Source organism: Acomys russatus, chromosome 32 (assembly GCF_903995435.1).
Source record: "Acomys russatus chromosome 32, mAcoRus1.1, whole genome shotgun sequence".
NCBI lineage: Eukaryota > Metazoa > Chordata > Mammalia > Rodentia > Muridae > Acomys > Acomys russatus.
Genome location: NC_067168.1, coordinates 3,463,205 through 3,490,821, shown reverse-complemented (window position 1 = coordinate 3,490,821; position 27,617 = coordinate 3,463,205). Strand labels below are relative to the sequence as shown.

Below are 27,617 nucleotides of genomic sequence, written 5' to 3'. Positions count from 1 at the left end.
TGGGGTACTGCGCTGCGCAGGCTGTTCTTTTCCTTTCTTGCCTCCCCTCGCTCTCTCGGCCCCACTGTTTGCTGCTGTCTGACTGCTTCATCTCTGCTTCCTTTTTCTGATTCAATCTTCACATTTCTTTCCAAAGCTTGACACAGCTCAGAAATTCAAGAAACGTGTTATATCTATAAATGTGAAGGTTGGGGCAAAGTCTTAAACTTGAAACCTACCTACTACTGAGAAAATGTAACATGCTCACATTTGGGGATTTATGCCGGACTTCACCGAGTATTTACCCTGGGCCATTAATCTTGAGCATTTCTGTACATTTTGTCATTGAGACCCCGACACAACCTGAAATCACTACACTGAAGAAGAAGAAAGGACAGCGCCCACACTGCCAAGGCACACCTTAGACCCTGAGCTCCACAGGAAGACAGGCCGATTCAATATGGTTACTGTTATCACTATGTGAGATACTGTCTCACTGTGTAGCCCAGGCTGGTGTTGAATTCACAATCGTCTTGCTTTGGCCTCCAAAGGGTTCCAAGCCTGTACCATCATGGCCAGCTTCCACCTCTAATCTCAATGCTATGGATTCGGTACCGTAAGTTAGAGAACGGGGTGCATATGACCGCTGCCTCAGTTCCCTCATACCACCAGGAAACTCCTAGCAAAATCTGAGGCTTAAACTTTTTTATATGCAATTTTGACCACTTCCTGCAATTTGTAATATTATTGTTCTAACATACACCATTATTTCCTTTGGTGTTCAGACTCTCCAAATGAGAACAAGAAGGTAATAATTCCAGCTTCTCCAAGAATAGTCCTTAACAGCCACTTTCATCACACGGTCTTGGCACAGAGGATTATATAACCAGATCCATTCGTATCACTGACAGGTATATTTTCCCATCTCCACTCTTTGACTTTCCACAGTGACGTCTGAAGGCTACAAAAAGACACACTAGGCTCTTACTTAAGCACCTATGTAGCAGCACAACTGGTGTGTGAAACAGCCCAGCATCCACCTGGGAGCCACCGCGCTGCAGGCTGGTCTGCACGACTGGAGGCTGAGGCAGGATGGTCACATGAACTCAGGGCTTCATTCAGAGTGCAGATAAGCGAGACTTTGTCTCAAAAGACACAGAAAAAAAAAAAAATACTGAGATGGGGGGAGGAGGAGACAGAGAGAGACAAGAAGAAAGAAAAGAAAAGAGGAAGAGGAAGAAGAAGGGGAGGGGTATTAAGATAAGAAAACAGCTGACCAAAAAAAAAAGGAAGAAAGAAAGAAAATGTTAAGACCCATCTGCCCCACCTAGCTGACTATGAAAACTGATCCCCACCCCCACCCCTTGGATTCAGGCTGTAGATAAGCAAGGAGTTTCTGCAAGGAAGAGCTGAGTTCTATGATGCAGCGCTTAGGTGGACATTTAAAGGACAAGGAAGCAAACATCTGTGGTGACTCCTAGACTATAAACTATTTCACAGAGACTAAAAAGCCCACCAGAGTGGGTCCTGAGGAGGCTGGTTAGAGAGGCGACTCAGTGGCAGTGGGCTTGCCTAGCTTGTCCATAGCCCTGGGTGTGAGCCCCAGCACCACCACTATGCCTCCTCCTTCCAACCACAGAGGGCAGAATGTAGGAATGGCAAATGAGATATATTAACATATATTAACATATCACAGCTTATAGATTTCAAAGCATACAGATAAATTTCTACATCGCTGTACGGGATAAGTAGAACTGTGTTTGCCTCAATAAAGAAAGTGCAAAGGCATCTAGCCCATTTACAGATCTGACACAGAAGGCAGGGGAATATCGAACTCAGAGTTGAACCAGCTAGCAACGCTCCTCTAGCCACCAGTTTCTAACTTCCATCACCCTGAGGTTCTGACAGTGAGCAGGCGTTCTCAGTGCACTGGCACAGAAAGCATCTTCAGATGCTGAGCAAATACTCTGTGGAAGGCTCTGCCAAGAATATCCCTGTTGAATACAGCAAAGCCTGTGTGATAGATGTGTCCAGCTCTCCTCTTGCAGCTTTGTCTTCTCCCATCTTTCACAGCATATGAAAACAGCCTGAGCCTAGAGTTCAATTAATTCTTATGAAATAAACCAAAGGGGACTGGATAGGAAACCATTTCAAGTAAAGCTTTTGGTTTTGTGATTGTATAATTTTGAAAATAAAATTAGCAGTTGATGAGAATGAGCTTGAAAAAGAGAAAACAACCAGACTGACTCCATGTGGTCACTTTCTTTTCTTAAAACAAACAAACAAAACCAATAGGGTATGGCTCTGTAGCCCAGGCTGGCCTCTAATTTGTGGTCCCCTTGCCTCAGCTTCTCAAGTGCTGGGACTACAGGAGTGTGACAGCACACCCAGCAAGTTTTTACCCTGACACAAATATTATATGTACCGTTAAAAATGAGTAACAAAAGGCACAAAAGCATGAACATATTTTGAGTTGTTTACAAAGGAAAGAAGCATATTTTCCTTACTTATCAAAAACGCTGACACTCACTGCTATGACTTTCTAATTATAAGGACTTTTGGAAAAGAACAAATAACAATCCTACTTGAAAGAATAATGTTTGAAAGTATTAAAAAGTTCAGATACAAGTCTCAAAGTGAATTAAAAAGGAATGACTTACACAACTACATGAAAGAAAGTGTGATGGCTGACAAGGTAGCTCGGAGGCACAGTGTTGGCCTAGTGTGCCCAAGGCCTGAGGCTGATCCCTAGTGCCACAAAACAAAAGCCAAACCACAACCAAAGCCTGTATTAGTTACAGCTCAGCACTGACTGCTCATGAAATGGGAAATATGCTAATTAAAGTATCCTGCTCTAATTATCTTAAAAGAATCATCATCTATGTCAATTATATAAATTCTAATTTGACAGTATTTGAAAAAATGATGTCGGGTAGTGGTTCTCACCTTTAATCCCAGAACTTGGAAGGCAGAGGCAGGTGGATTGTTGTGAATTTGAGGCCAGCCTGGTCTACAGAGTGAGTTTCAGGACAGTGAGGGTTACAGAGAAACCCTGTGTCAAAAAAACAAAAACAAAAACAAAAAACCCAGCAATAATAACAACAACAAAAGAAAGAGGAAAAAAGGTAAAACCAAAATCCCTTGTTGTTAGATAGGCCAACAATTTCAGACCTCAAACAAACTGTCCCTTATAACCGTGTTCAATTACTAAGTCAGTGTGGTTTAATTAATATTTTCTTGATATTTGCAATTAGCTCATCAGGTGCTGAATACTTAAGAGGCCAACTTTAGTCTTAGAATACTATCGTAAATATTTGTGGGTTGGCTTCAAAACCTCCTGCTCTATTCTCTACACAGACATTAACACTTACTGGTGAATTACATCACTGTCTTCTATCTGAACTGCACAAAACTAGTCAAGAGGTCCAGTAATTAGGAGACTGTATCATCGTGGGGAGCATCTCTCCAAGTGCATTATGGGTGGGCAGCATGATCCCTTCCTGTCAAAACTCACTAAGCTAATCCCTGACAGTTTTGGTCTCACTCAGAAATAATTAATCTAACTAAACATACATAACAGATTTTCAAAACATTTCTTGGCAGCTTTTGTTTAAAAATATATTCTGTGCACACAGCCAGCACTTCTGGCTCACCGCACTCCCTCCTTGGTGTTCTCATTTCTATCGCATTTTTCCTCATTAAAGTGAGCACACTGTATCTGGTTTCTTTTCTTCCCACTCATTGTTCAGATTAGCATTTTAATAATCCTCAGGCAATTCTGTTCACAGAAAACAAGCTATCTGAAGCAAAGGACGATTCCCTACGCCCCATGACTCTCAAAGTCCAATCATATCCTTGGACCTGTTTATTACAGTCCACGTAAACCAGCAGTACAATCAACAACCACCCAAAACTGGACGCATGACAACAAAGCCACCGAAAACACCTCATTACACACCTTGTCTGCAGAGCCCTTTGTTCCCACTGAAAACCATACTGGAAGCCCCTGGCTGTCAGCTGCTACACTGTCAGCCACGGAGGGATCCAGATGCCGGCAGGCAGGGGTGGAAAGCACGGGAGCAGAGTGAGCGGAGTGGAGCGCTGGGGCGCCGCACTTCCCTGTGCTGGCTTCTCACAAAGGCAGAGAGTAGGGCACACATAGCAACAGTGCGCTCAGCTGATTGGACGCAGGCTGTGCTCAGCCTCAGTCCTGGGTCGGCTCGCCTGCTCTGCTTCCTGTCTACTTGGCAACACTGTCATGTTTTCTTTGCTCCTCTTAAGAACTCAGCTGTGTTTAGGCAACTTGAAAGGAAAGAACAGTGAACTGACAATGACCAAGACTCCCAGCACCAGCGCGGGGCCCTAACACGTGTACTTCTAATTGCTCTTAAAAGATCAGAAGTGTGTAAGATAAAATCGATCTTTGTCAGTGTTGTATATAAAACCCAGGACAAAGCAGGGAAGTAAGGGGAGACATTTATTACCTCCCATTTCAAGTAAACCAGGTTCTCACCCAAGGGAAACCCTCAAACAACATGCAAATACAGAAATGTGTAACCATGTGAATACAGAATTGCCCTGTATCTATCTGCTACGACCCCCTACAGCACGCTTCTAGGAAGGCACCTCCTGAGAGGTCCTGAACCCTCAGGCAGGGCCTATCTTGCTGACCCCACAAGTCCCAGTGACTTTAAGAAGCAAGAACAGGTTAAGAAGTCAATGAGTAAGATCCAAAAGGGAAAATCCAGGCTGCTTAGTGAACCCCCACGCTGTAGGGTGGAGGTAGACATTTCCAGCATAAGGTCTGCTCTCTTGTCACATGGAAGAAGACACATAACCTAAATTCATTTACTTTTATCTTAAAATTACCCGGACATAGGAAGGTATTGCTATTTTTGAGGCTTCATATACACTGCCCACACTGTCTATCATCAGCAAAAGCCCCTTCCTAGCTTGCAAAGCTGTTTTTGCTTAATCAGCAACAAACAAACAAACAGTGATATTGGGAATTGAACCTAGGACCTTGTGTTCCTCTGGCACTCACTATGCCACTAAGCTATACTCCAAGCTGCTATAAGCTGCCCAGGAGACTCCATTCAGGTATTGGGGGCCCCCAGAAAGGGTCACAGATGTTTCTTACTTCAGAGTGTTTTTCTGACTATCTTATTCCAGGACACAGGGCTCTGCAGTTAAAGCAATGGAGCCTTTATGTCTGAGTTCTTGGTGGCTGCTGAGGGGTCTGCAGAGCAGCCGCTGCAATCTGTGCATTACTCAGGGCTTTGTTTATCTCCCGCGTCCTAGAGTGAGGGAGTGCAGGATGATGGAAACACTGGCCACCAAGCATCTCACGAGCACCAAGAGGCTATTTTTACACAAGAGGCCACAAACAGCATGGCAGTTTCATAACAGTCGCAGAATCCACCAGATTACTACCCCAAGGAAGCATCCAGATCCCTGGGGGTTCCTGAGAGACAAGGCTGGGAACACAGACTGAGTCTGTGACACAGGTAACTCAGGAATGCTACTGAGGAGAAGGCAGGGTTTGAGAGGCAGACCAAAACATGAATCTTTTATTTACTAACATGTAAGGGATGGAAAATTACTAAGCCACTAAAGCTTTCTCATCTATGAACCGTTTCTGATATAACACCAGTCTCAGGACCCTTCTAAGCGCTGGAGCTACAATGTAAACAGCTGCTGACAAATGACTGCTTTAAGGGGTCTCCTCCATCATACTGTATGCCCTTCAAATGGCTGTATCACATCTCTGTGTTACAACTGCTCACCCAGCGCCATGCCAAATCAAGTCCCACGTAACTTAATTTTATTCCAAAACTACTGGAGATGAATAGAACACATATGAATAGACAGTATTATTTTTGCTGCTCAACTAAGAAAACTGGCTCATGTAAGGGGATGGCATTAAAGATTGGGATTAATAAATTTTAATTTCAAAATTAACTCTTTGCTATCTTTCAAAAAACAGAAGAACCACATAAAACCTAGGTGAGTATGGTGGAGAACAACTGCAGTGTTAGCATTCCAGAAGCTGAGGCTGGAGGATTACTATATCCAGGTCATCTTAGGTCACACAGAGCGACTCTGCCTTGGAAATAAAAACAACACTAATAAGTCTTAGGTGAAGTGGGAACATCCCCCTCCTGTTACAGTGGCTAGTGCTACTGAGTGCTTAGAGATATTACAGCATGGGTAACAGTGGGAGAAAGAATCCCTAAGCCAGGGATAGTGGACATCTAATCCCAGTACTTAGGAGGCTGACAAAGGAAGAATCAGATTTTGAGGCCAGCCTAGGCTACATAATAAGACCCTGCTTTTAAAAACAAAACAAAACAAAACGGCTTGCCAGTTGAGCACTCGGGAGGCAGAGGCAGGTCTTTGAGTTTGAGACCAGTCTGGGCTACAGAGTAAGTACTACCACAGTCAGAGCTACATAGAGAAACCCTCTCTCAAAAAAACAAAAATAAACAAACACATACCTACACACACACACACACACACACACACACACACACACACAAAACAAGAAAAAAGGGAAAACTCATAGAAAATATACTAACTTTATTTAATTAGGATAATTATAAATTAATAACCATTTCCAAGAAGGGCACCACCTTGAAAAATAAAACGTCACTAAGAAGTTAATTTAGCACAATGTTTCCCCTGTGCTGTTGTGGTCTCCGGTTCGTTTTGAACAGCATCTTACCTCTTTCTGAAGAGTATTGCTTTCCCTGGGTTGCTAATCTTAGTAGACAAAGCTGTGACAGGTATGAGACAATGGCACAGCATCAACTCTAAGCCAAGCAAGCGTCTAGACACACACAGGGCTGGCTGCTGTCCTTAGGTCTCTGCCTGCCCTGCTTAGTATGCACTCTATGTGGTCCAGGTCTTCTGCTATCCTGATGCAAGGAAAACTGACAGGAAAGCATGCCTTTTATAATCATTTAAAAAACAATGTATTTATTCCAAATAGAAAATGGAAGAACTTCAGAAGCCAACTGTTTTAAATTATCTATGCTTCCTGCTAGCAGAAATAACTCGTGAGATACTTTAGATGCAAGTTTTGACACTTCCTGAGCAAAAAGGGCCTTTCAAGGTAGCTGTTAAATGATGTGAGTATGGTCAGTAACTATCACGTATACATACACATTAGGGAGCCACTACATAGGGGTTGCCACGCTCTGTCACACACCCACCTCCTTTCACCCCCCAGGCAGTTGTTACCCAACACCTGAGAAAGCTGGCTTGTTACCTGCCCGAGTAACCAGAGGCAAGAGGACAGAGCTGGTGTTCAAATGTAGTTCTAGTTCTTCCTGTTTAATGTAGGAGTTTAAACACAGCTGTCCTTCTCAGAAGCTGTGTGAGGGGGTTGATGGACAGATGGATGGACGGACAGATGGGACTGAACCAAGGGGCAGGTGTATTACCACAGAAGTACATCTACAGTGTGCTCTCTCTCTCTCTCTCTCTCTCTCTCCCCCTCCCTCCCTCCCTCCCTTCCTCTCTCTCTCTCTGACAGTGTTCTGCTAAGTAATCCTGGTTGGCCAAAACCTTCCTGAGTAGCTAAGGTGGTGTCTTGTGCTTTCAGTGGCCCTCTGGCCTGTCCTCCAAGTGCTGGGATTACAGTAGCTCATCATCATACCCATTTCACCCTCTTTTACATGTTTGAGACAAAATAATGTTTATTTTGAGACAAAATGTTGCCTACCCTGACCTGAACTCACTGTAGCACACGGGCAGACCTTGAACTTGGACTCCTCCTGCCTCAACTTGATACACAGCTAGGCCTGTGACACCAGACCAGACCAACATTTCATACATACATACAATTTCTATCCATAAGGCAAATACAGCCTCATGCAAGAGTAAGATTTAAATGCAGACGTTCTCTGTGTATCCACCAGGATTTGCCATGACAGCGCATTACACAGCAAAGCTATTATCAGGATGAGCTGCACCTCAGGATTGGTGTTCTCAGCTCACGCAAGGGCCTGGGCAAAAGGGGGATAAAAAGCAAAATAAAAACAAACCAACAACCCACCTTTAAAATATCACTCCCGGCCAGGCATGGTGGTGCACACCCTTAATCCCAGCACTTGGGAGGCAGAGGCAGGTGGATCACTGTGAGTTCAGGGCCAGCCTCGTCTACAAAGCAAGTCCAGGATAGCCAGGGCTATACACAGAAACCCTGTCTTGAGAAAAACAAACAAACAAACAAACAAATAAACAAACCAAAAAGCACCACTCCCAACACAGGGAAACAGGGAGTCTGGATGCAGCTACAGGGACACCATGAGGAAGATAACAAGAACCTTGCCACTCATGACAGAGGTCACTCACTGACTCCAAGGGCAGTGAAGCAAGTGAAAATGGACACTGACCTGAGAGCCACAGACCCAAGACTTAAACTCAGCCTTCAGCGAGCTTTGTGTTAGGAGCAGCTTTGAAATCATCCAGAGTGCACAGGGAAGGGCAAGTAAGACACAAGTGTGACAGCCACCAGGTGCTACACAACTAGGCTGTCACTTCTGAGACAAAAGCCCAGGTGGGGCACTGTTATACAAACTCCACCCTCAGCAGGGTGGTAGTGGTGATGGCGCATGCCTTTAATCCCAGCACTCGGGAGGCAGAGGCAGGAGAATCAATGTGAGTTCAAGGCCAGCCTGGTCTACAAAGTGAGTCCAGGACAGCCAGGGCTACACGCAGAAACTTGTCTCAAAAAACAAACAAGAAAAGAATCCTTATACCTGATCTTAATGCTTATTAATATTTGACTAATGTGTGTGTAGATATTATTAGACAGTGTTTGTCCAGTAGCTTAGATTAAAATAACCCCTGTTCTAGCTCATTTTAAACAATGTAGTATAAATGGTGCCAAAAGAACCAGCGAGAACATTTTCTTCTCTCCAGGATCTCAAGTCTTGTAAACAAGGGCCTGGAGGGTCCTCTGCAAGGCTCCACCCCTGCAGGCTCCACCCCTGCAGGGTCCAACCCTGCAAGCTCCACCCCTGTAGGCTCCACCCCTGCAGGTTCCACCCCTGCAGGCTCCACCCCTGCAGGCCGGCTAGGTCATTGTAACCCAGACCTCCGACCAGATGAGGATGCCAATTAGGTCCCCTTGGTCTTATTATAATTTATATAAAAATGTGTTTGGCTGCTAATAACATAGTATTTTGGGGGCTCTTTGACCACCAAACCACCTCAGCAAACACTAACATCCTGCTCAGCATCCATACGGCAGAGGGAATGAATGTGACTTGCATCTTGACTTATCCTAGACTGTTCCAACAGCATCATATTCTGTTTTTAATTTTTTGTTTTGTTTTGTTTTGTTTTTTGAGACAGGGTTTCTCTGACTGTCTTGAACTTGGCTGTCCTAGATTCACTTTGTAGACCAGAGATTAGATTCACCTGCCTCTTCCTCCCTGAGTGCTGCTGGGATTACAGGCATGCGCCACCATACCTGGCTTAGGAATTTATTTTTAATACCCGGTAATACGTGATTAATCTCAGCATTATTATATAACACATGTGTTGAGGTGCACGTGGATTCCCTTTACTTCCTCAAAGATGTGTTCTGGGATTTGCTAATGGTCTGTGACTGCAAAGCAAGCTACTTTCCAGTCAACTATAAAAATCTAGAACCAATGAAGCCTTTTTATTCTGATAAATCTCTGTTTTTCTGAAAGCTCTTCTATGCAGATGAAAGAGCCCATAATTACTGTTCTTCTAACAACTGTAATTTTGTGAAGCACTGTTTTGAAGATTAAGAAGCTGACTAAAGAAACTAAAGCAGGTCGTGAGTGACAACTCCAAGACCTGTGCCTGTCACTGACATCAATGACAGATTTTGTACATTACATTCTGGAGAATTTTAGCAGAAATCTGGTAAGGAAAGCAGCTGCCAGACCTAGTTAACCTAGTGTGGTTGTAATCCCAGCACTAAAAACCCTGAGACAGGGAGACTGGACAGTCTAAGGTCAGCCTGGGTGACACAAAGAGACTCTCAACAGCCAGGGGTTGGGACAGAGCTTCACAGTGGAGGACTATGAAGGCACGGACAAGGCACTGGGCTTTAACCACTGCACTATGGTACTTGGTTAACTAATTAGAAGCTACACACAGGGCAGGTACTAGAATTAATGTGCTGAAAAGCAATGAAGAAATCAAAACTTTCATTTTAAAAAGAGACCCTCTGCAAGAATAGCAAGTGCTATCAGCCACTGTGGCATTTCCCAGCACCCCCCCCCCCCGCCAGCCCACCACCTTTTTGATAGATAAGGAAAAGGAAAACATTAGCTACTGCATGTAGGAAGACTGACATGTGACTTTGGCAGGGGGGCAAGAGTATTGTCTCAGGGAAGCAAAGTGCTAATATTTTCAAGTTTTTTTTTTTTTTTAATGTATCATATGAACATCCAAGCACAGCAACACATGCCTGCAGTCCTAGGACTAAGAAGATAGAGTCAGGAGGATCAGGAGTTAAGGTCATCATTCTCAGCTATGTAGGGAGTTCAAGGCCAGGCTGAGAACCTTTCAAACCACACCCAAGCCAAACCAAAAACCTTACTGTCTCCTGCCTCTTCCTGTCTAAAGGAAGCAAAAGTACACATCTTCAAGGTACTATTGCTGGTTATGCAAGCAATGGGTCTGTGGGTGCTGTTTATAAACATCGGACAAAGCCAACTCTGTGGCAGGAAGGAGGGACATAGCTAAGGGCTTGGACGCACCCTCTTCCCTTGGAGAATAAAAACTCAAGCAATGAGACAGGTAAGCGAGGAGATGGAGGCAGCAAGAAGAGCAGTCAGTACCCAGTCTTCCTCCAGTTCCAAAAGGCAAGGCTCTTTCTAAACTTGGGGCCTTTGCACGAGACACTTTGCCCTTGAGCGTTCTGTCCCCACTCCTTGCACAGCTCACTGACTCTTGTTCTTTGTTCTTTCTCAGAGGTCTTAACCGCTTTCTCTCTGATCCCAGCCTGCCTGCCTGCCTGCTGCCTGCCTGTCTGCTGTGTGCTGCCTGCCTGCCTGTCTGCTTGCCTGCCTGCCCTACCTGCCTGTCTGCTGTGTGCTGCCTGCCTGCCTGTCTGCTTGCCTGCCTGCCCTACCTGCCTGTCTGCTGTGTGCTGCCTGCCTGTCTGCTGTGTGCTGTCTGCCTGCCCTGCCTGCTGCCTGCCTGCCCTGCCTGTCTGCTGTCTGCCTGCCTGCCCAGCCTGCTGCCTGCCCTGCCTGCCTGCCCTGTCTGCTGCCTGCCCGCCTGCCTGCCTGTCTGTTCTAGAACTCATTATGTAAACCAGGCTGACCTTGACCTCACAGAGCTCTGCCTGCTCCTACCTCCTGTGTGCTGGGATTTGTAGCTTTTCTTCAGAGTACCCAGAATACGTATTCAACCTATGTATTAAAGAGATGCTAGTGCTCACAGCAATGAACAGCATGCAAATGGTTTAGATCAAGCTGTAGACTGAACACTTCCCACAGCTCACCTCCATGGGTTGCTACAACAGCTCTGTGTATAGGTTACTTCTTTTCTCCAAGCCTTGTTGTCTGCTGCCGGCCTGCCCTGCCTGCCTGCCTGTCTGTCTGCTGTCTGCCTGTCTGCTGCCTCCCTGCGCTGCTTGCTGCCTGCCTGTCTGCCTGCCGCCTGCCTGTCTGCCTGTCTGCTGTCTGTCTGCCTGCCTGTCTGCTGCCTGCCTGCCTGCCTGTCTGCTGCCTGCCTCCGCTGCTTGCTGCCTGCCTGTCTGCCTGCCTGCTGCCTGTCTGCCTGCCGCCTGCCTGCCTGTGCTGCTTGCTGCCTGCCTGCCTGCCTGCCTGCTGCCTGCAGGCTGCCTGCCTGCCTGCCTGTGCTGTCTGCCTGCCTGCTGCCTGCCTGTCTGCTGTCTGCCTGTCTGCTGCCTGCCTGCCTGCCTGCCTGCCGCCTGCCTGTCTGCCTACCTGCCGCCTGCCTGCTGTCTGCCTATCTGCCTGCCCTGCCTGCTGCCTGCCGCCTGCCTGCCTGCGCTGCTTGCTGCCTGCCTGTCTGCCTACCTGCTGCCTGCCTGCCTGCTGTCTGCCTACCTGCTGCCTGCCTGTCTGCTGCCTGCTTGCCTGTCTGTCTGCTGCCTGCCTGCCTGACTGCTGTCTGCCAGCCTGCCTGCTGCCTGCCTGTCTGCTGTCTTCCAGCCTGCCCTGCCTGCCTGCCTGCCTGCTGCTTGCCTGTTTGCTGCCTGCCTGTCTGTCTGCTGTCTGCCTGCGCTGCCTGCCTGCCTGCCTGCTGCCTGCCTGCTGCCTGCCTGTCTGCTGTCTGCCTGCCCTGCCTGCCTGCCCAGCCTGCTGCCTGCCTGTCTGTTCTAGAACTCATTATGTAAACCAGGCTGACCTTGACCTCGCAGAGCTCTGCCTGCTCCTACCTCCTGTGTGCTGGGATTAAAGGTGTGCAGGACCACTGCTGGCCCAAGCCTAGCTTTCTTCTTAACTGTCACGGAGACTCACATTCTCGACAAGCCTTTCCCACTCTGCTGTCTAGCAGATGAATGGCTCTGAGAGTAATTTCAGAGTAACAGAAGCACTTTGAGGACCTGAGAAACTCATGAAAGAATTCACTCTGTGCCACTGTATGTAACCTAGGCTTTCCTGAGCCATCCAGAATGCCAGGCAGACGCCCTAACTCAGCAGCCTGAGTTACCAGAAAGGCAGAGGTCAAGGTTAGCTGGTAAGCAGGAGCACAGCACACTCCCAGGACCAGTGCTCACTCTGCACAGTCATTACTAAGATGACAACTCACTTTCTCAAATGCCTGGCTAGATCCTTCCCAACTTCTAGTAGACGTGTCCAGAGAAACAGTATTTAAGAACGGACTTATGAGTAAAGGGACCCTGAGCCCAGAAGACTCCTTGACCTTCAGATGAGCAGGATTACAGCTAAAGAAGGAGGTAACACAGACCAGGCAGAACTAAGACCCCAAGCCTCAGTGTTCCTGTTTCAGGTTTCTCCTACCCTAAACGAGCTTCCTGCACCGTCCATGGCTTTCCTTCCTTAAAGCTCTGCTGTGAGATGATTTCTGTGGCCGGGGAAACAGATGCATACCCATCCTCTCCTCCACAGCCAGGAAAGTTATCCATGTTGCAGGGAGCTCCATGCCCAGGGCTTACAGGAAGCTACAGGATAAGGCATCCAACTCTGCAAGCAACTGTCCAGGCCAGGAAAAGGGACCTCTAACCGCCCCCCCACCTTACCACGTATATTTCTCCCTCACGTGTCAGAACGTGTAGCTGCTTTCAAATCACAGCACAGCTTACTGCTCTGAAGAGGATCATGAAGTAGCAGACATGATGCTGAGCACTGTGCAGCGCACTAGCAGCTCCGAGAACTCCCAGAATGGAGAACACTAACCCTGCTCATAAACGAAGAATGAAGGCGAAGAAGGCACAACAGATGCAGAAGAGAGGAGTTAGCAGAGGGCAGAGCGGAGTGCTGAGGAATTTTCCAGTGCATGGCCCAATGTAATCCTGAGCTCTAAAACATGACTCCAAGACTGCCAGATAACAGTATCTCTAGCTTTTCTTTAGAGCTAAATTAAAGAAACAAAATCAAATTATTCTTCTAAAAAGGTATCTGTAGTCATCCCAAAGTGCTTACTAGTGCCCACAGTCAATTAAGTCCAGAGTCCTTAACTTGATTATTTAAAAATCCAATCTCTTCCATTCCTGAATGAGCCCTCAGTCCAAGACTCTGCCTTCTACCTTGTCTTAGTCACTGTCCCACTGCTGTGAAGAGACACTATGACCACAGCAACTCTTATAATGGAAAGCGTTTAGTTGTGGCTGGCTTGCAAGGCAGACCACTATCATCATAGCAGGAAGCATGACAGCACTCAGGCAGACTTGGAGCTGGAGAAGTTAGCTGAGAGTTCTACATTCAGATCTGTAGGCAGCAGGAAGAGAGAGACACTCTAGGCCTAGTTTGAGCATTGGAAACCTCAAAGCCTAACCCCAGGGACACACTTCCTCCATTAAGGCCACACCTCCTAATCCTTTCAACTGCTGACACCACCACATACCTCTACACTGCAACTCTCCTCAGAAGAATGTCCTTTGACTCATCTCAACCTATAACTGTTGTTTAAAAAAAAAGCCCCCCCCCACAAAAAAGCCCACCTATGTAAATCATGCATGTCTTTTAAGGCTCAACACAACTGCTGTGTCTTCTTAAAGATCATCCATGCCTTTAAATCCATGTCCCTGGCTGCAATCAATCACCCCAATGCACTGACAGAGACAGCGCTCTGACGCTCACTCAGCTATCAGCTCATTTCAGATGACTGCAAGCTGCTGCAAGATAAACAACTACCAGACAGTTGTAGATACTGTTAAAACACACACACGTTATCTATGTAACCATAACTTTTCTTAGCAAGACCTCAAAAAAAAAAAAAAAATGCAGGGATTCCTAGTCATTTGGGATTTTACAGATAAAGTAGATGTGTGTGTTAACATTACACCAACACCACAAAAATCCAAATTCACTCCACAACGATTCTGAATTCTATAATCAGGGAAGGCAGAGCTTGTCATACATACATACATACATGATTTTCCTTTGTTATGGCCTAGCGAGGACCTCTCTGAGACCCGAGCAATCGGGCCTCCTTTGCGTGTGCTCCCTTTCTCAGGCCCTAGCTATATCTGATCACTTACTGAGTTGGCCTCGATGCTTCTGGCTCTTTCCTCACTAGATGCCCATTGCCTTGACTTAACTGTATGGCTGGGGAACACACAGGTGACACATAAGCATAGATGTTCAGATACTGAACAGCTGCTGTGCTGGCTGTGGTGGTGAAGGCTGTGGTGGTGAAGGCTGTGAGCCGACGCTCTGGCGGTGAAAGCAGTATAAAAGCTTTGAGTTCAAGGTCTGCCTAGGCTACATATCAAGTTCAAGGCTAACCTGGCCTACATGCTAAGACCCTGCTTTAAGGAAAACATGGCTTTATCTGTCCTTTCACTGCCCCACATTCATGACTCACTCTGAAGCTAAATTGTGTTTTTTGTCTTATTATATCATAGAGAATTTAAAATAAAAATCTCTCAATTACTCCACAAAAAAAAAAAAAAAGAAAGAAAGAAAGAAAGAAAGAAAAAAGAAAAACAAAGCGAATAAACAGCTCCCCGTTTATTTTTTGGTGCATATGTAGTTCTTTTTATTATATAATTTCATTCAATCTACAAATAACCTTATAGAAATAAATATCCCTATTTAGAAAAGAAAAAACTGACATCAGAATATTTTATTTTATATTACAAAGTTAACAAATTACAAAATGATAAATAGAAATTCCCATTAATGACCAGTTCTGTGCCTCTCTCTCCTCAAAGGATTCAAATGACACTGTCTACTATTCACAGCACCATGAAACAAATCTGAGTTCTGGACTTAGAGAAAAAGAGGAGCCTGTCCCATGTCCTGTGGATTCCTAGGTAATGCTGTCAATTATCGAAATCCAGTTCTGGCCAATAGCTCATCATTCTGTATTTTCTGCCCAGTGCCTCATGCCTACCACTGCCCCAATCCCTCTGCACTAGCGTTACTCTAAACTGACTATCACTGCCCAGAAATAGCTGGATCTGCCCAAGTCAACTACTTCTCCTTTCCCATGGCATCTGCCCTAACCACTGCGTAGTTCAATGCCAGTTTCGACTTCTAGTGTGCACAGTGACATTGATGGTGAAGATCTGTTTACCTCTAGGGCCAGTTAAAAGTAGTTTTTATAAGAGTTCTGAATACTCAATTCCTCAGAACAGCTGAGGAAAAATGAAAAGCAAGAGCTAGCTCTGCATCTTTTTCTGTATGATGATGGGTTAGGTCTTGAAGGCCATGAGCCACTGGGCTAACGCACACCCCTGCTTGTGTGAGGCATACAGCTCCTGCCACTGCCACATTCTCAGCTTGCTTTCCAAAAGTCTTTAGGTTGACAGCATTACAACAAGAACTGTTACTCAGACAATGTACTTGTCTCAAGGTCATTTTGGCCTGGCAAATGCTGGCTTTAGAATATGTGAAAACACACACACACACACACACACACACACACACACTGTGTACCATGTGAATGCCTTGGAGTTATGGACAGTTGAGTCGTGGGTGTGCTAAGGATTAAACCCAGGTCCTCTGCAAGAGGAACAAGTTTTCTTGACCACCGAGCCATCTCTTCAATCCCTGAAGTTAGAATGTCAATCCAGGTTTGATCATCAAGTTTCATGTCCTTAACTCTTGCTACATTATTATATCACACAGCTAATGGGGGGAGGGGCAGGGATCCACTGACCTGACTAAATGATGGCCACAGTTTAATAGTCCTGGAGAATCATCTAGCCAAGCTGGGCCCGTGGTGCAGGCCCATTGCCCCTAGCTGCTCCAGAGGCTGAGGACTAAGGTTTGGGCTAAGAACCACAGTCTTTACCCAGTAAGCCCAGCAGGAACTCAGATACACTCATGGAACTACTCTGAGTTTGTTTGTTTTTGTTCCTTTTGACATAATGTCTCATTCTGAAGTCCAGACTGGCCTGGAACAACTTCTGTCGCCTAGGCTGGCCTTGAACTTGTGACAATTCTCCTGCCTCAGCCTCCTGAGTGCTGGTAGATGTGTGTTATACTGGGCTCTAGTCTGCCTTTTTTTTTTTTTTTTTTAACCGTTCTGAGCAAGGACAGAACTGCATACAAAGAAAGAAGGTCCAGCGCAGCAGGAGTCAGTTCCCCGTTAGTGTTCTCACTTTCAAAAGCTCTCCGCTTCAAAGTGAACGGACGAGGGTGCTGCCATGATCGGATGCAAAGATGAGACGGACCAAAGAGTAAATAAAGACAGGTGTAACCCTGGCACTCCAGAAGCTGATGCCAGAGGATTGTTCCAAGCTTGAGGCCAGCCTGGGATACACAGTAAGACCCTGTCTCAAGAAACAAACAAACAAAAAAACAAGAAAAACAATTGTCTGCTTAAACAACTAAATTTCTTCTGCACTTGTTTACATAAAATGGTCAAACCCACTGTTTGAAGATAAGTTAAATCATCCACTGTACATATACATTGGCTTCTCAAGCCTACCTTCAGATTATCTTTTTTTTTCTCATTGCATAGAGAAATGATAGTGTTCAGTCCACTAAATCATTTCCTTTTCACTGGATGACAGCAAAAACATAGGGTACCTTTCTGTCCACCCCTTTACTATGCTAGACTCAGAAGTCACGTCAAGCCAGCAATTATTCGACAGCGCCTGATGTGTCAAGGCTCATCAGCATAAGTGTGTGACAGACAGGCTGACAGGGTGGCCAGCTCTTAACTCAGATCACCTCCACTGTGAAGCAGGGCTGAATCAGCCCCTTTGTTTCGCCTGCTCGGCTTTCTCTAAATGATTGGCTTTTCCCTTAGAAAGCGTCCAAAGGCAACAGCAGCAGCTCACATTTGCATGCTCGCTAAGTGGCAGCTGCTGTTCTGAGCACATTATGTATGTTAACTTATTTAGTTTTCAGGCTAACTCCTAAGGCAAGGTACCATTTATTTAAAAGACCATTGTGAAGATGCTGGAGCCAAGAGGACAGGCAGCTTCCACAGTTACAATGCTCAGAATTAACTGTTGCTGGTTTCCCCAGTGCGTGTTTACATTCACTCATTTGTTTGTTTGTTTGTTTGTGGTGTTTAGGTAGGGACATGTGTCTGTTCTCTCCCTTCACCTATGGGTCTTAGGGATGACATTTGGGTTGTTAGGCATGACAGTCAGACTCCCTCAAGCCTATTTTCCCCATCAATTAAGTTATAATACCTTATAATACTTCATGTAAATTACTGTCACCAGTGATGCTGGGAGCACACACTTAGCAGCACTTTGAACTGGGGCTCATCTTTTCATTATCCGGATTCCTTGAGTAAGAGCCTAGAATTCTGTAACTCAGTTTCACTTACAAAACAAAGGTGCTAACAGCTACATCCTTGAGTAGCTGGGCAGGTTAATTGAGTTATATCTGGAGAAAACACAGAGTGGGGTCTCCTCCTGGAATAGTAGTGGTTATTAATACCACAATTACCTTCCCTGGGAGTTAAGCTGAAGACTGCTGCAGTTAACACAGCCAACATCTCTTTTCTTCCAGCATCTGCCATTTCTGTTGTTTGATTTACACAGGCCAACAACGAGTCATTCGCGCCACAAACAGAATGCACCTGATCCCTCTATCACCCTGTCTAGCCCTGATCACACCTTCCTTCTATTTCAGGTATCTGCAGAACATTATTTGAAGATAAAAGGACAGTTTATATCTACAAAGGCAGGTCCAGAGCACAGCAATCCAAAGGCTAATGACAAAATTTGTAAAATGATAACAAAAAGGAAAGAGGCAAAGCACATTCCTCCCATTTTAACTTAAAAAAATATCAAAATGTTTTGTTTGTAGATCAAGTTTGGCACTAATAGTTCTCACTCAAGCATCAGACATGATCTGCAAAATGTTTAAGTATGAGCTGAAATGCAGTGTGTTTAAATGATTGATTTATTGATAGTAAAAGTTTGTCTTTAACAAGGTTCTATAACCCAAAATGGCACTTAAAATAGAAAAATTTAAGATACTTCATGTTAGTGTAATTGGGAATGTGATTTAGTTACTTCTGCACATGGTCACATTTGGAAGACTTCCCATGAGACACCAGACTCTCTGTATTTGTATAACTGGGGCCAGGTCCCAAGTTACATATCCCTGAGTTCAAGGCAGAGCAGCTCACCCTCTGTAGCCACCCAGCTGGCTCAGCAGGTAATCTCATTTAAGAATCTATGATCCAGGAAAACTTATTCTAGTCACATCATTCCTCAGATAGATAGTACTGCAGCTGTAACAGCAGGGGATGGTATAGAGAAATAAATGTCGCACTTACGTCCTATGTCCCTTTCTAGGATGGATGTTTTGCCAGACAGCTATATATTAAAGGGCTACTCAATGTTCCTGAACTTTCTCAGGTTGGGTGATATGTACTAGGGCACTGCACACTTACTTGCTTGTCTCTGTTGAGGGCAGTTTGCAACTGACCATCAGAATCCATATGCTTAACATGGTAAAAGTTATGTACTTAGTTCCTGCCAACCTCTCTCACAGTTCAGCTGTGAGGAGACAGAGGTGAGTGGGATGAAGATCATGCAGTGAGTGAGAGAGGAGATGCAGTTCTGACCTGAGTACACACTAGCAATTAACATCAAGGCCCCACGCTGCCAGCATTACCCAAGAAATGTTATCAACTGTCGGAAATTTTAAAAATGTTTTGCCTGCAGGTAAAATACTACTGACTATGTGGAATGTAGCCATTTGCTACACATGAGTATAAACAAAACCTCCAACTTCCACTTAGGTAACAGACAGAGCTGACTATGCATACCCACCACACCAAACAGTGGCTCTCAACCTTCCTAAGGCTGCCACCCTTTGATGCAGCTCCTTGTGTTGTGGAGAGCCCCCCCCCCAACTATAAAATTACTTCATTGCTACTTCATAACTGTAATTGTGTTACTGTTATGCATCATAATGTAAACATCTTTGTTTTCCAGTGGCCTTAGGTGACCCCTGTAAAAGGGTTGTCTGGCCCTCAACGGAGTTGCCAATGCACACGACTGATACACATGCACACACTCAATACCAGTAGATAATGTGTACCATCTGGTTGCTGGCGCACTCCTTTTTCACTACTTGAGATGCATACTTTGCAAGAATCTAGAGGACTCTTGTCTTTTGCTACTAAATCCATTTGTGCCACTCTATTCATTATAATAAACCAAGGAACCATAAGATGTTTTAGAACAAGTCTATATGTCTATATCTATCCATCTACTCTCTCACTCATCTATCCATCCTCCATCCATCAACCTAGCCATCATCCATCCGCCATCCATCTATCTATCCACCCATCAACCATCCACCCATCCACAAAGCAAGCAATCACAAGCACACTGGGGGCTGAACCTTGAGCTTTGAACAGTGTAAGTATATTAACTGTACCACTGTACCTCCCCCAAAATATTTTTGACATAAATCCTATCTCTCCCTAAAACAAACTTATGAATTCTGTACATATAAAATACCTATAGAATTGTTTATAAAAGTGAGAAATTATTAAAAATGTGAGATTCCACCCTTAGGCTGCTCTGTACTGTCTTCATCTACTTTACAGAAGTCAGAGCTACAAATCTTAACTTGGCTTTGTTGGTTTGGTTTACACAGGACGTATTACACTCAACTCTCTAAAAACAGACACGTTTCACCCTCTGGAAGGTTCACAGACATAGGGCGCAGTTCAAGGGTATCATATATGCCCCGAATTTAATCCCTAGCACTGAAAAGAAACACTGAAGAGCTGAGGACATGGCTCAGTGGTTAGGAGCACAGACTGCTCCGGCAGAGGACCCAGGTTCAGCTCCCAGCACTCACATGGTAGCTGATCACTGTGTTAACTCCAGTTCCAGGGGATCCAATGTCCTCTTCTGGTCTCTGTACAACCCAGGCACACACATGCTGTACAGACATACACGTAAGCAAAACACCCATACACAAAAATGTTTTTAAAAAGAAAAAAAAAAAAACACACACACACACACACAAAAAGAAGAAGAAAAAAAAAAAAAAAAAAAAAAAAAACAAACCCAGAGACATAGGGTTAAAGGTTCCCAGTGCACCTACTTACAAATGCTATAGCAAGTTCCAGGGCAGTGTGGGCTACACAGTGAGATCTTGTCTCAAAAATGAGGGCAGACACAGCAATCCCCTACTAAGCAGATAGTCTTTTGAGTCTATATCAAAACACTTTACTAGTGCTTGGATGAGTATCTGAGTCTCTCTTCCACCCTCATTTTACAGAGAACCTGCAATCAGGCCGGATCATCTAGGTCTGCAAGACTCAGACCAGAAGCAGAAAAATTAAAGAAACAAAAATTATCGGCAAAGACTGCTCACACCGGGGCCATCAAGTCAGATATACACAACAGAGAAGAAATGGTGGAATAGCTGACGTTAGGGACAACAAGAAAATGTCACAAACTTACCTAGCTTCTCTAGATGCTGACGTGGCACAGGGCTGCAATTTGCAGCGGCCCCCCTTTGTCATCATTAAGGTTGAATTATATTGATTGTATGCACTCTTTTCTCCTTTAAAAAGTGTGTGTGTATGTGTAAGAGTGTGTGTGTGTATGTAAGAGTGTGAGTGTGAGTGTGTGTGTGTGGGGAGAGAGGAGAGAGGAGAGAGAGAGAGAGAGAGAGAGAGAGAGAGAGAGAGAGAGAGAGAGAGAGTGCTCTTTCACCAGAAGAGGGCATCTGATCTCCTGGAGTTGGAGTGACTGATGTTTGTGAGCCATCCTACCTGTGTGCTGGAACCTGAACTCGGTTCCTCTGGAAGAGCAGCAAGTGTATTTAACTGCTCAGCCATCTCTCCAGCCGCCCTTTCTCTGTTTACATGGGCAGTGGAGGTAGGAGCATCAGAAGTTCAACGCCTGCCTCAGCTACAAAGTAAGCTGAAGGCTAGCTTGGGGTTAATGAGACCATAGAAGAGCATGCTGCACACAGTAATGAAAAAAAAAAAAAAATCTGTTAAAAACTTACTTCAGTGTTCCTGTAGTAGTTTATTAAGTAAGAATTTGTAACTACTCTGAATCTTACTTTAAAAAAAAGAAAAAGAATCCATGAACTGGAAAGTTCATGTTTTTATGGGATAAAATCAACATACTGGACTTCAGGTTACTTCATTTTCACCTGAAAATGATAAAGGGAGCAACAATTTTCAAGGGAAAGAAAACTTACTCCTCCAGGAATTTTGATAAATGGATTTATTTTCTTTATTAACTTGTATCAGTGTGTAACTAAATCCTTTTATTGCTTACAGTTCTACTTAGATAAAACAACCTTTTAAGTTTCTGATGTAAATGCTATTTTTCAACTGCTATGCCTTTAAAACAACTTGTTAACAATAATCCAAGACAAACAGTGACTTTGATTTTATTTGCTTGTTTATTCTGAGATGCAGCTTCTGACCTTGGTGCCAGTTTTTCCACAGTCACTGATGTAATCTAAAAATCTAAACTTAGCTTGGTACACAGGCAGCCCTCTCAGTAGCAATATACTTGATGGCATATCTACAGGCATTAACTAAAAATTGACTTTAATTAACATTAAAAACACTCAAAACCTAATTTAAAGCGTCAAATTGAATATAGCTGTCTCCCACTTCCCCCAGTATATTTTAATAGACATTATTAACCACACAATTTATATTTCTAATCATTTTGAAAAACATATATACGTCAGACCCAGTGGCTCCCATCTGTAATCTCAGCACTTAGAGAGGCAGAGAAAGGAAGATCTCTGTGAGTTCCAGGCCCGTCTGGTCTAGAGAGCGAGGCCAGGATAGCCAATGCTACACAGAGAGACCCTGTCTTGAAAAACCAAACTATGACAAGAAAAACCAACACACACACACACACACACACACACACACACACACACACACACACGAAAATGATATTCGTTTTAACCCATAGGCTTGTCCATCCACCTCAGAGGATAAGTCCCGATTTGCAATCCTTGGCGTTGAACGAATGCTGTTGCCTCGCCCTTTCCTTGTGAACAGGATGGCGCCTGCTATATAAGTCCTTGGAATCAAACTCACATCTCGGAGGCCCTCACTCCTAACCACTACTACAGCAAATGCCTCTAAAAGTCAGCCTGATCCTTAATCAGAAAGCTGATAAACAACTTGGTTTGAAGTCTGGGAAAAGCAAAATGACGCCGGCGTGGTGGTATATGCCTAAAATCTCAGCATCCCAGAGACTGAGGCAGCTGGGCCTTAGCCTAGGCCAGCCTGGGGTAATAGTGATAAGCTGTTTCTTTTTAAGATTGTTTTTGGCTCTGTTTCTTGTTTTTTTCCAAGACAGGGTTTCTCTGTGTAGCCTTGGCTCTCCTGGCTTCCCTTTGTATACGAGGCTGGCCTTGAACTCAGAGGTCTGCTAGGAATAAAGGCACGTGCTACCACACTTGGAGTTTGTTTGTTTTTTTTAATTACTTTAAAAATGTTCACACATTGGTCAGTGTTACAGAGTGTGCAAACCGGCATGGCTGAGCTGTCAGAGGGCAACTTTCAGCTGTTGGTTCTCATCTTCTACTGTGTAGGTTCTAGGGTTTGAACTCAGACCATCAGGGTTGGTGGCACCTTTCCCCATTGAACTTGTGACACCTTTTGTTTTTCATTCAAAAAACCGGGCTGGGGGAGGGGCAAGAAATCGACATTATTTCTCTAAATCTTGAAAATATAGGCTTAGAGGTGGGCAGTGCCTTTAATCCCAGCACTCTGGAGTCAGAAGCAGGCAGATCTCTCTGAGTTCAAGGCTAGCCTGGTCTACAGATAGAGATCCAGGACCAACGAAGGTAGCACAGAGAAACCCTGTTTCAAAACCCTGCTGCCCCCCTCAAAAAAAAAAAAAATAAATAAAAAAATAGAGGTTTAAGATGGAAAATTGGGCCCTAATTGTCCATATGAGAGACTGAAGCCAGGCTGCTCTGAAAACAGTTGGAATTCACTTGGAGCACAAAAACAAACTAATGAGGGGTCAGGTCACACTGGTGCATGCTCGTAATGCCAACACTGGAGGTGAAGGTAAAAGGATCATTAGCGAGTTCTGAGCCAACCTGGGTTACCTGGTGAGACCTGTGCCAGCCTAGACAACTTGACAAAACCCTACCTAAAAAACAAACAACAAAAAAAGAAAAAACAAACAAAACCAGCTAATGAAAACATAATGATCACAAAGTCATTTCAAACGCCATTTCAAACTCAAGTTCCAAAAGTTGACAGACTTCTGAAACAGACTGACTTTACCTAACAAACGAGGAACTGCAACTGAAAAGGATGCTAAGCCTGTGGCCACTCTTGCCACCTTCTTTCTGCCATACACCAAACACTCTCTAAGAAGAGGTCCCCCCATCTGGCTCTAACTACCTACTCCATAAGTGCGTCTTTTCCTCAGCGGCTGGCATCTTCACAGAAACTGTTCAGTCACATCTGACACAGGAATTGTTGATCCTGCGGAAAATTAGGTTAACGCCTCCAAAAGGAGACAGAGAAACAAAACACAACGCAAGCCCTACTTAAATAAATCATTTACCTCGGTCTGGCTTCATTTTCGCATCCAATTTCCACCCAAAGTGCTGTAAAACACAGGTGTGGGTTCTTCCAACCGGCTAACTGCTGACTCAATGGCTTCTGCTTCGTTTACCAAACGCTAAGAGAGCAAAATAAAAATAAATAAATAAATAAAATAATCGGGTCTTATTTTAACCCCTGGATCTTGCAACTAAACTAAGTTAGGCCTCTTCCTGGTGCAGACTGCGGTGACAGAACCCTGGGCAGGTCTGAAGGGGGAAGGAAAAAAAAACAACTCAAGTCTGTGCACCGCCTCCCCCGGCGTCCTCGGGCCTAGCACCCCGGTTCCCCGCCCCTGCGCTCTCCAGGCCAAGGTGTCCTCCTCTGACACAGCGTCTCGGAAGCACAAGCAGGATCTATTTATGCCCTGGAGGTACAGGCACCGAGGTGGAAGAGTCGGGCCACAGGAGCTAAGGCAGCCCTCGGTCAGGTATCCTCGGGGCACCGAGGCATCTCCGCAGGGGTCCGGGGCGCTGCAGCCCCTTCATTCCCCCCGGGCCTCACCTGCGGGGCTCCCCTCTGCCTCGCCGAGGCTCCGGTAGCTGGGTTCCCGCCGGAGCCGGTCAACAGCAGAGCACAGGCATGTCCTCAGCCGCGCCGACCCACTCGTGCCTCTGCCCACCCGGGAGCAGCTCCCATGGCCCGCCCCGCTCGCCGCCCTCCGGGACCCCTCGCTCCTCCTCCGCCCCGCACTGCTCCCCGCGGCCGTCGGGCCGCTCACATCACACTCCGTGCTCCGGGCCACGCCTCCCCGAGCGCAGCGCGCAGCGACCCCGCGGCCGCCCAGACGCCGAGACGTCGCGCCCCGCGCAACCACCGGCCGGGCTGCCCGCCCGCCTCGCTCGCTCTCTACTCTTTCTCTTCACTGTTTGCCCTGTCAAAACACTACCCGGGTCACGTGTCCCAACAACAGCCAACCCACTCTCGTCACTTCCTCCGCCGAGGCTGCGCGCGCCGGTTGTTATGGCAACGCCGCCGCCGCCGCGAGCCCGGGAGCTGGAGTTTGAGGACCGGTCTTCCCAGCCAAGGGTCTCAGAGGACGCGGGACCCCCTGGGGCCGCCTGCCCCCGCGCGCCGAAGCAGCCGTGGAACTGCTCTGCGAGTGCACTAGGGTGACCTGGCAGATGTCGTCCCCGGGCTTACCCAAGACGGGAAGATAATTATAGTTTCTCCTCCTCCACAGGGATGCTGGCCTGGCGCAGAAGAGCTGGGATCCAGCCCTAAGTGCATGCAATTTCCCCCATGGAGCCCGTGTTTGATGTGGCCTGGACAGGAAGGTGGGGAGCCATACATACTTGGGAAGGGTACTTAGGGACTAAGGAAGGCCCTTTTCCCACTGCACCCCTCGATTTTTCCATATCTACTAGAACTTTAAGAACCCAAGCTTCAGAAGCACTGGGTAGGCTAAAAATAGCTTCTAAAGCACTGACTCACCGCCAAGCGGACACTTCTGACACCGTGTTATTGTTGGGGAGCTGTAATTTTCTTGTTGTGCTATAACAATGTGACACGATGACACTGCGTGTTCTGATGTTGTGTCATCACTTAAACACAAACAGATGTCAAGAACTGATGTAGCCAAAAAAAGCAGCAAGGGCTGCAGCTATTAGCCACTCAGTTTATAGGCAAACCCAAACGAAGAAGTGCAAAATTGCAGGGCTATAGTTTCACTGGAAATAAGACATACTTCTTTAAGAAACTCTTTTTGCATATGAGAATCACAACAGGACGGACTAGGACGATTTGTGGTCGACTGTCCTCTCTCTTTATAGTTTTCTGTTTCTAAATTTTCAGAGGTATGGTTTTTTTTGTTTTTGTTTTTTTTTTTTTTTTAACCCACAGTTTTTGTAAAGCAAAAGACTGGCCACTTTATTACTGTGGTTGCTATTAAAGATGTGTTGTTATTTTTCGTGTATGAGTGAGGGCTTAGGATACTCCTCAGTGGTAGGGTGCTTGCCTAGCATGCACAAAGCCCTGGTTCAAATCTCCGCTATCAAAGGGAAAGTAAAACAACCACACTTACATGTATTAGTATTTATTTGCTTGTGTGTTTGTCTGTGTCCTACCTGCACACAGTGTGTCTAGAGTCTAGAAGAGGGTGTTGGATCTCCTGGCGCTAGAGTTACAGGTGGCTGAGAGCTGGGAAGCGAACACAGACAGGTCCCCCACAAATGCTTTTAACTGCTGAGCCATCTTTTCTGCCTGTCGTCATCTTCATCATTATTTTGTTTCAGATCAAATACGTGAAATTTCTGTTGGGGAAAAAGTAGTCTTCTCTAGATGATTAGACATGTACAATAAAACAAAGTGCACAGCTGAAGTTATTAACGTTAGCTCCAAAGCTGGCTTGGGCAGGGCAGAACGTGGAGCCCTGAGATGTTCCAGCAATGTGAAGTGAGCCTTTGGACGATAGAAAGCTTCCTTTGACACAGTGGTGGCTACAAATGTTAATTCCTGGGAGACCCATGGGTACTGTTTAATCGTGTCTTGTGCAATTACAAAAAAAGAGGCGGATGGGGAGCTTGATTTGTTCTGCAATCACGTCTCAGTGACGAAATGGCTTAGGTGGTAAAAGGTGCTTGCTGCAAGCCTGGGGACCTAAGTTCAGTCACCCCAGCCCTGGGACCAACATAGTAAAAGAAAAGACTGACTCCCACTCTTACCTCCATGCATGCATGTACACACACACACACACACACACACACACACACACACACACACACCATATGCAAGAATAGAAAAGTGTTGAGAGGACACCTGTAATCCTAGCACTCAGGGGCTGAGATAGGAAGATTGCTGTAAGTTTCAGACTAGCCTAAACCAGCCCTGACTATACAGTGAATTCCAGGTCAACCAAGGCCACAGAGTGAGATTCCATCTGATTTTTGTTTTTTGTTTGTTTGTTTGTTTGTTTGTTTTTCTCGAGGGAGGATCTCACTGTGTAGCCCTGGCTGTACTGGAACCCGCTTTGTAGACCAGGCTGGTCTCTAACTCACTGGAATTAAAGTGTGTGGATTAAGGGTGTATGCTACCATGCCTGGCTGAGATTCTGTCTTAAAAAACAAAACAAAAGCTGGGCGGTGGTGGCACACGCCTTTAATCCCAGTACTCGGGAGGCAGAGGCAGGCAGATTGCTGTGAGTACAAGGCCAGCCTGGTCTACAAAGGGAGTCCAAGGCAGCCAAGACTACACAGAGAGACCCTATCTTGGAAAAACCAGAAAACCAAAAATCCAAAAACCAACCAAACAAAACAAAACATGCTTTGAGCGGTCTGGAGAGAGTGCTCCGTGGTAGTTCTTAGCTGGCCTGAGATCCCATCACCGCAGTAAAGGCCCATGAAGACAGGGCAGACATAGGAACTTCGCCTTGACGTAGAGGTCAGAAGTCTAGAGACTGGCCACTAAAACATGACGTCCTTTAATTCTGTGAAAGTTATTAT

The 27,617-nt window shown here is 45.6% G+C and overlaps 1 protein-coding gene across 4 annotated transcripts in view; it reads right to left on the bottom strand.

Moving 5' to 3' along the window:
• The window catches only part of Atosa (atos homolog A), a 72,762-nt gene extending 47,759 nt beyond the window's left edge, over nucleotides 1-25,003 (bottom strand). For 2 of the 4 annotated variants that reach the window (XR_007830094.1, XM_051140180.1), the window contains exon 1: nucleotides 3,938-4,053. Coding sequence is in view for 3 of the 4 variants with exons in the window: in XM_051140180.1 (XP_050996137.1) it covers nucleotides 3,938-3,974 (37 nt within the window). In the remaining variant the exon portion in view is untranslated. Of the gene's footprint in view, nucleotides 1-3,937; nucleotides 4,054-24,139; nucleotides 24,257-24,681; nucleotides 24,846-24,898 lie in introns of those variants that run through there. The other 2 variants (XM_051140182.1, XM_051140181.1) reach the window with 2 other exon arrangements.
• Between the last annotated feature and the right edge of the window lie 2,614 nt (nucleotides 25,004-27,617).